We start from the raw sequence: 9,000 nt of genomic DNA on the forward strand, positions 1-9,000 counted from the left end.
AATCATTTTCTTAGGACACTTGAAATAATTTAGCTGTGTTATGAAACATGATCCTAAACTCGGACTCATTCTTGGACAGATGTTAAATAAAGACACTCCTGTAGGAACAGGTCAGAAGGGGGATTCCTCCCAAAAAGTATGAAATGAAATGAAATAAAATCCACAGCGAGTATCCTGGTGTGTGGTTAGTATGCTGATTGGTTGAAACGTGCGCATGGATAAGAGAGGACTTGAAATGAAAATTCACCACAAATACGAAAAATAATGAAAGATCCAAAAAAAAGCTCAGACAGGCTGATTAATTTCTTTTCACGCCATCATAAAGAAATTCTTTCTCTACTTTCACTTCTGTTTTCTCTGTGGGTGGAGCTAAACAACATAACCAACAACAAACTACTGCCCCCTGTTGACAGTACAGCACAACAACATGTACACATTGGTCTGCAGAGCTCTTTATAGGATCAGCAGGGCCACACTTGCCCTGTCTCAAAAGTATTTGTGTAATTTCTCTTGCTGCCTGAAGGTGGCAACAAAAAGCTCTAATCCTGTTTCTGACACATATCTCTTCCTGTTAAAAGGGACATTTCCCCCCCACTGTTGTCAAGTGCAGTATAGTATATAATCTAAAGTGTCACTCAGGTGACTATGACTTTGTTGACTATATTAAAGACTATATTCATATTGCATCCGAGCATAAGTCGGATGCAATATGAATATAACCAAAATTCGTGTATATTTAAATAATATAGAGTAGAAGTTTGTATGCTTTGTTTTTAATAGACAAAAATAAAATTTAATTTAAATTTAAGATATAATTGAATTTTTGTAACTTGAAATTTGGCATCAATCGGACTCCATACCGAGGAGCGTGGTGCTGAAAGGACAGCTCCCGGCGACATGACTGTGCCTCACGTGCACACTACTGAGCATGTCATTACATAAAAACTCTTAAAATGTGCTCACATGTTCTCACCTGGTATCGCTGATGCTCGATCTCTCCAGACGGTTTCTGCTCTGTCCTCTTTTCTTGGCTGTTGTTCCCTCAGTTTAAAAAAAAATCCCAAATGTTCTTTATTTAAAAGTTCAAGGCTGAGGTCCCCCCCAAACCCTCTCTGATTTAAACAGAACCTGAGTGAAGGAAAACAGGTGTCTGCATCTCAAAAATATACTTTTGTTTTTCTACAATAAGAGCAGCCTGTGGGGAATATTTACACGTCTGCTGCCAGTATAAACATCACAGTTGGGAAATTATTATTATTATTGTTATTATTATTATTATTATTATTATTATTATTATTATTTGTTATTGTTGTTGTTGCACTACTGAATGTGGTCTGCGTCCTGCATTATATACACAGTCTGGTTGGTCCCGGTAATCCTCTCACTGTGTCAAGTAATTATTCCGAGTCGTGCTTGTCCCTGATTATCTGCAGCATCTGATGTCCCACTTCCCTCTAATTCATCCATGAGTTAGATTTGATGCTCTGCAGGTGTCCCTGCTTTATTAAAGGGCCTCTGTGTTGCATCACATGCGCTGCAGCTCGTTCATAACTCCGCACTTTTAACTGTCGTGCTTACCAGATGATGGGGATTAAAGTGTGCTTTTTATAAACCAACCCTCTTAAAACTTTTCAGGATTGCAATGTGTTGATCCTCCAACTGCAATGTGCAAAGACTTAAGAGCCCATTAATGGGGTTTATTCTACACGACTGTATCTGCTTTAAGCCCAGGTGTGCTCGTGCACGGCTACAGGTCCGTCTCCCGCGTGTCCAGACAGAACGCGTAAAGGGATCTCTTGAAGTCCACGCTGCTGTTTGCTTTGATGTTCGTTTTCTCCACCGAAGCGCCCGCCTCGTTGTTCTCCACATCCTGAGACTTCACGGACGCTTTGCTGCCTTTGCGCTTAAGCTCGGGGCTCTCTCTGCCGCTGTTGGGCTCGTCCTTCAGGGAGGACTGATCCTGGTCCGTCTCCCGGTGGTAGAAGTAGTTGAAGTTGGACACGATGACGGGCACCGGCAGCGCGATGGTCAGCACTCCGGCGATGGCGCACAGAGAGCCCACGATCTTCCCCCCGACTGTCACCGGCCTCATGTCACCATAACCCACAGTTGTCATGGTGACTACCGCCCACCAGAAGGCGTCGGGGATGCTGGAGAAGTGGGACTCCGGCTCGTCAGCTTCGGCGAAGTACACAGCGCTGGAGAAGAGGATGACCCCGATGAAGAGGAAGAAGATGAGCAGGCCAAGCTCGCGCATGCTGGCCTTCAGAGTCTGGCCCAGGATCTGCAGCCCTTTGGAGTGTCGGGACAGCTTGAAGATGCGGAAGACCCGGACCAAGCGGATGACCCTCAGGATGGCTAGAGACATGGCCTGCTGACCGTTCTGGTGCTCCTGGCCCTGCTGCTCCGCCAGCTCAGTGCCCACGGTGATGAAGTAAGGCATGATGGACATGATGTCGATGATGTTCATGATGGTCTTGGAGAACTCGGACTTGCTGGGGCACGCAAAAAAGCGCACGATGAGCTCGAAGGTGAACCAGATGACGCACGTGGTCTCGATGATGAAGAAGGGGTCGGTGAAGGTGAGCGACGGCCGGGGCGCCGTGCTGTTGTCCAGACGGCTGGTGACCGCCAGCTCCCTCTCATCCCTGAATTCCGGCAGCGTTTCCAGGCAGAAGGTGATGATGGATATGGTGATGACGATCACGGACACGATGGCGATGCCACGGGCCGGGCTGGAACTCTCCGGGTACTCGAAGATGAGCCAGACCTGCTTCTGGAACTCGTTCTGCGGCAGCGGCTTCTCCTCCTCTTTAATGAAGCCCTCATCCTCGCGGAACCGGTCCATGGCCTCCTCCCCCAGCTGGTAGAACCGGATCTCGTCCGCAAACACGTCTATGGACACGTTGACGGGTCTCCGGATCTTTCCTCCGGACTGATAAAAATACAGTATCCCGTCGAAGCTCGGCCGGTTCCGGTCGAAGAAGTACTCGTTCCGGAGCGGGTCGAAGTACTTGATCCTCTTAGCGGGGTCTCCCAATAAAGTGTCAGGGAACTGGTTGAGGGTACCCAGCTGGGTCTCGTACCTCAGACCCGCGATGTTGATGAGCACCCTCTCGTTGCTCTCCGTATCCATGTCCATGTCCAGCATGTCCTCGTCGAACAGGTGGGGACTGTGGTCCGCGCGTAAAAGCGCATCCATGGCGTTCTCGCTGCAGCTCAGAGTGTTGTTCATGTCATTGATCTTCCAGGGGCTGTGCGGCGGCTGCGGGCCGCCCCGGGTGTTCAGCTCCTTGCTGTAGTCCTCTCCCCGCCCGCCTTGAACGAAGCCCGGCTGAGGGACATCCAGCGCGTTCCGGCAGCTCTCCTCGGCAATGTTGCCTCCACCTCCACCTCCTCCACCGCTCCCTTTTGCGCCGCCGTTCTCAAAGCTCACCAAGGCTATCTCCATCCCGCAGCCATCCACAGTTACAGCGCGCAGAGCAGGAGAGACTTGTTGATCCTGAGCGCGAACATCCTCCAGGAAACTCACAGAGAGGAGCAGCGGGGGAGACGCAGCTCCTGCAGCTCCTACTCAAGGGACCGCATCTGTGGAGGGTCTTCTGTTCTTCAGGCTCCGAGCCGCCGCACGTCTGCGCCAAACGGACGGGAAAAGCGCACAAAAGGAGAAGAAGACCCGGATGATACACAGAGAGAGAGAGAGAGAGAGAGAGAGAGAGAGAGAGAGAGAGAGAGAGAGAGGCAGCAGTGATCACTCCTGACGTCAAAAGTGTTGCTCGACCTGCTGCGCTCTCCTCTCTCTCTCTCTCTCTCTCTCTCTCTCTCTCTCTCTCTCTCTCTCTGGGGACAAAGCGCGCGCACTGACCATCTCATTTTTTAATATTCACTTTCATTTATTTGGATTTCTGCGCAGGGGACAGTCCGCGCGCACGTGCAAACAGCGACGGTTTAAAAATGTCACTGAAAACCTCAAAGATCAAAGTCTGATCCAACACAACATGACGGTTTGTGGCAAAAAGCCCACATGTCTCACCTGCGCGCTCCCACCCGGTACACACCTGTGAGCTTGTCAGGCAGTGTGAATGAAGAGGTCAAAGGTTGCGAGCGCCACAGCTGCCCAAGGACAGAACAGAGTCAGTATTTCAGTGTTGGAGAAGAAGATACATGAAAACTTTTTATTTCCATGAAGTTTGTTTTGTCTTGATTTATAAACCTTTGCTCCTGTTTCCTGTCACTCTGACCTCTCCCTGTCAGCCATCTGTGATCTCCTTGCATTGGTTCCTAATACAGAGACAGCCCAACTTGCTTGCACACTCAGCCTGAAGCCGCACCTGTTTGCGGAGGACAGCGACCATGAAATTCCATCTGAAACCACACGCTGCTGTTCCTCTGCCGGCCACCAGGGGCACCAGTTGTGAGCCAGTCCTCACAAAGTCCTGTTAACATAAACATACTGACAGGCTCATGCAGAAGCTGTTTTGGTGTCTGTATATAACCCTTAACAAGAGTGAGGATTGGCATTGACTAACACTACCTCAGATGACCTCGCTGGTTTTTGTGGACACAAATCCATGCTTCAGTTTATTCTGAAAAACAGAATAAACTGAGATGCTGTGAGGTCATGTGGTGATTTCTTTCTGTCATTTTGTTTTTATTTTCACTCCTTACACAACATCAGACCTTCCTTTGTGTGTTTTGCTGCCACAGCAGCACACGTGTGCAAGCTTTCAGGTCTCCTTATTGCGCACACATCCATCTCCTTACAGTGTGAGCATAAAGGCTTGCTTTCCACATGGTGGCATCCATGGACTCGCGGCTTTCATGCGTGCCTCTTTGTTTCCTTTATGCTCGTGTCCTCTGCTGCTCTGCTGCTGCTGGCTCGGCCCTGGGGCCACACTCTGCCTCATCCTGCTGGCTCTGAAGGAGATGGATACATCTTTTCTTTAAAACACAAACTCGTGTTTGTCTGCACATATAGAAACATCCCCATCAGTCCACCACTGCTGGTCAGCTGTTACTTTATGGTTGAAGTGAGTTCTTGTACTATCATGTTTGGATCTCATGCAGCCATGTGAGTCTTTATGTCAACATTGTAATTATTAACCAGCAACAAGCTGGAGCATCATTTTCTGTTTTTGCTGTAATCATGAAAGATCCTTGTTTCTGTGTTCTGTGGAGTTTATTCTGCGTTTAATCATCTTTTTAATCATTATTTTTGTTGGTTTTATGAGAAATTCATGATAAGTTTGAATGTTTTTTTTTCTTGTGCTTTTCAGTATCTTGCTGTTGATGTCTAGAGAACTTCAGTCACTGCTCAGCAATATCCAAATAAAATACAAAACTGCCCCTCAAACTTCATGGATGGTATTCTGGTCTTCTGAATAGAAGAGAAGATGTTAACTTAACCTTACCGGTTAGGTTTCATTCTCTCAGTCACTACCCAGTGTTCATGACTTTAGGTTCACTCAGCAAAACCAGAGCTCAGATTTCCTAGATGTTGTGTTAGTACAAAAACCTGAAGGCAGCCATATTATTGGTCAGATTATTCATTACAAACACCCCAAAAGGAAACTCAGCTTCATGTTTCAGACACAGGTGTTGATTTCTGGCTCTTATAGTATAAAAAAGCTACACGCAGCACAACATTTAAGCAGTATTTCCAATCAAGGCAGCAAATTCAATTTTATTTATATAGCGCCAAATCAAAACAGTCGCCTCCAGGTGCTTTATATTGTAAGGTACACCATACAATAATACACACAGAAAAAACCCAGCAATCATATGACCCCCTGTGAGCAAGCATTTTGGTGACAGTGGGAAGGAAAAAAATTCTCTTTTAACAAGAAGAAACCTCCAGCAGAGCCAGGCCAGTTATTGTGCAGGGTCGCTTAAGCCAACCAAAAAAACAGAAAACTGTGTCTGACATTATCCTACTGCTTTTGTTTGAATATAATTGGCATGTCTCTTTTTATGAGCGACAGTATGCAGACATGATTAGACTGAGGATTCTTGATTGTACTGTCAGGGTGCGATCAAGGTTCCGGTGCTATTTATGGTTGAATGGTTGAAAAACAAAACAGTGCAAATGTTTCATAAGAAATAAGATCTCTGGTTCTATGTTAGGTGAACATTTTAGACATAAAGGAAAAGCAAACGTAACAGAGCTTCATATTCAGGCAGTAACTCAGATTCGGGGAACAATCTGATCTGGTAATATTTTGGCAGCATTTGCAGTGCCTCTGTCAGTGCGATCCAGGGTGGCTGTGGCTACAATGTAGCTTGGCATCACCAGTGTGTGAATGTGTGTGTGAATGGGTGGATGACTGAATGTGTAAAGCACTTTGGGGTCCTTAGGGACTAGTAAAGCGCTATACAAATATAGGCCATTTACCATTTTACCATTAATAACAAAAAAAAAGAAATAAGAAGAATACAAACTGCAGTCACCTAAGTTAAATTCCTGGTTTTAAGAAGCATCGCCACTGAGACCCCTCCTGCTACCTCACCTCTAATGTAAGATCTTTAACCGAGTACTGTTCAGAGTGCACCGACTGAACATCCAAAATCCTACAAAGGACACGTAGATGCACGCCGGTGGACACAGAGAGCCGGAGCGCTTGTTTCTAAAAGCAGAGGAGGGCGACCTATTTAAAAGGTTAGTTTCTCAGCCCTGTGGGTGGATTAGCAAAACAAAGCATGAGCACTATATTTATCCGTTTCCTTATCTAATGCCGCAGCCTCATCATGATAAGAACTTTGTGCATCTCCCCGCCCCTGGATTAATGCACTGTTCTCAGATTCCTGCAGCCATGAATAATATCCCACCATCACCCATCCCACTGTGTGACTGGCCACTGGCAACACAGCGATTTCACGCACTGGATACAGCCATTAGGAGGTTTTTACAATAAACTTTATCATGTTTGTCATGCGGGCGCTCCAAAAACATGAAATTGTAGCTGGATGCTGTGAGGTATAAAATCGGGGGGGGGGGGGGGGGGGGAGCAGAAACAAACAGGGACATGAGAAAAGAGCAAATGATTAGCACAGAGATGAGAGATTATTTTGCTGCATCCTAATGTGATGTTCACATGTGTCTGATCTGCAGGTTTCAGAGGCCCACAGGGAAGGAGGGCTTTAACTGTGTTCTATTATTATGAGAAATCTTCTCCTAAGACCTGTGGTCATGGCAGCAGGTGCAGTCACAAGTGCTACATAAAGAATATACAAACACTGGAGTGGTTGTGTTTAAATCTGAAAGCTCTTGGTCCAACCTTATATCCTGACACCATGAACATAACAAATTCTGCACCTGTCCTCATCGAACAGGTGGGGACTGTGGTCCACGCATAAAGGCGCATCCATGGCGTTCTCGCTGCAGCTCCAAGTGTTGTTCATGTCATTGATCTTCCAGGGGCTGTGCGGTGGCTTCTGGTTTTAATGTTATGCCTCCACATGCTGACCTTTAAGCATAATTATATATACATGTGAAAATGTTAAGGCCAGGCTGCAGGTATGTAACAACACATCAAAAGAAAAAACACGTATAAATAACTACATCACGTAAACAACTCAGTTTGTTCTGCTGCCCTACCCTGAGCCCGAGGTCACTAAAATAAAAATAAAAAATCCAGCCAGTTTTCCGTCTTGTGTTTTACTCAGGTGTGTATGAGCCAATATGAATGTCTCTGTGAAAAACCAAGTTGGCACAGGCTGGACTTACCTGGGTCCGCTCACTTTGGCAAAACACTCGCAAAACACAAAGATGTTCTGAAGGAAGTGTGCAGGAATCATCCTGTGAGGGACATGAAGGCACAAACCTTTCTGGCATCAGCTGCTGACAGATTTCAGGTGCTGAATAAAAACCCCCATCACACAAACAGCTCCTGCATGTGAGTGTGGTCAGTGACTGCTCCTTCGGGGCAAAGGAAGGAGAGCAGATTCATGTAGTTATATAAACTTTTAATTTTGTAGTATTAGCTTAAATAAAAAACAAAAACAAAAAAACAACTGAACTGATTATGTATTTTACAGCAGATTTTTTTCATCCTCAGCTCCAGTTCATGTGTAAAAAACAAAATGGCTGCTTTTAAGGCCTGAGGTGTGCAAACTCTGAACTCCGAGATGGAAGCATCCTGCTGTGTTACTGACGGAGGTTCAGTCACAGAATGTCCCAAACCTCAGCCATCCTGATGAACATGTGTAGGAGTTGGAGCTGAGTCCCACTCTGCGGTACTCCAGGTCCTGTTACTAGCTACACAGGGAAACGGTAACCATAACAACAGGTAACCACTAACAACCAGCAACCATAACGACGGCAGCTCACAAATTAGCTCTCTAATTACAGAGACACAGTTCAGAGCTTCTGCAGCTGATAACAACAACATAGCTTCTTAAAAAAACTGCAGACACGCATCAGGTCTGCAGGTCAGCCACACAACAAAGAAGTTCTCATTTAAACACAGCAGAGGCACAGAGACAAGCAAATCTACTTTTAAATACCAGAGAAGCACCGGTTTTTCATCTGTTTAAAGATCAGTAAGTGTTACAAGGATCCAGAGGCTGTGAGCAACTTGTTGTGTGTATACTTTGGTTCCATCTTCTTTTGGACACTTCCTCTGCTCCAGTCATTGGAGAAGAAGGGGCAGACACCTCCAATGGCTCCTCTGGGGGACACTGAGGCCTTCCTCAGACCTAAAGGACTGGTTGTTATTTAGTACTCCTTTTCTGCTCTGCTTCAGCAGCCAGAGTGGTTTCTATCTTACATTCACCCCAATGAACCCATCAGGAACAATTTGGGGTTCTATGTCCAGCCCAGTGGATCGAACAGCCTGCTCTAGCTCCTATCCCAGATCAAATCACCATGTCCTGTGTCTGCTCCAGCGTCTCCTCCCAGTGCCTGAAACACCTCACCTAGGACTTTGGTTTCTCTCTGTTTCAAGTTCCTGCCTCCTCCCATCAGCACACAGTATTCTTATTCTGGCATCTGTGGTTAGGTCC

The 9,000-nt window shown here is 46.3% G+C and overlaps 1 protein-coding gene and 1 long non-coding RNA gene across 4 annotated transcripts in view; both read right to left on the reverse strand.

The window, feature by feature from the left end:
* LOC147309941 (potassium voltage-gated channel subfamily A member 5) overlaps positions 1 to 3,677 on the reverse strand; it is a 44,217-nt gene extending 40,540 nt beyond the window's left edge. For 2 of the 3 annotated variants that reach the window (XM_086268078.1, XM_086268080.1), the window contains exon 1: positions 974 to 3,677. In XM_086268078.1, the coding sequence (XP_086124204.1) occupies positions 1,748 to 3,451 (1,704 nt within the window). In that variant the 5' untranslated portion in view covers positions 3,452 to 3,677 and the 3' untranslated portion in view covers positions 974 to 1,747. Of the gene's footprint in view, positions 1 to 963 lie in introns of all 3 variants that reach the window. The other variant, XM_086268079.1, reaches the window with a different exon arrangement.
* Positions 3,678 to 7,365: 3,688 nt separating this feature from the next.
* LOC147309943 (uncharacterized) lies at positions 7,366 to 8,169 on the reverse strand. Its single transcript, XR_015125573.1, has 3 exons — positions 8,017 to 8,169; positions 7,821 to 7,915; positions 7,366 to 7,463 (listed from the first exon to the last, which is right to left on the reverse strand). It is a non-coding gene; the product is annotated as an uncharacterized LOC147309943 (long non-coding RNA).
* Between the last annotated feature and the right edge of the window lie 831 nt (positions 8,170 to 9,000).

Source organism: Aulonocara sp. 'chitande type north' Nkhata Bay, linkage group LG17, assembly GCF_057382095.1.
Source record: "Aulonocara sp. 'chitande type north' Nkhata Bay isolate Kocher_YH1m ecotype deep benthic linkage group LG17, A_spYH_male_GT1.1, whole genome shotgun sequence".
NCBI lineage: Eukaryota > Metazoa > Chordata > Actinopteri > Cichliformes > Cichlidae > Aulonocara > Aulonocara sp. 'chitande type north' Nkhata Bay.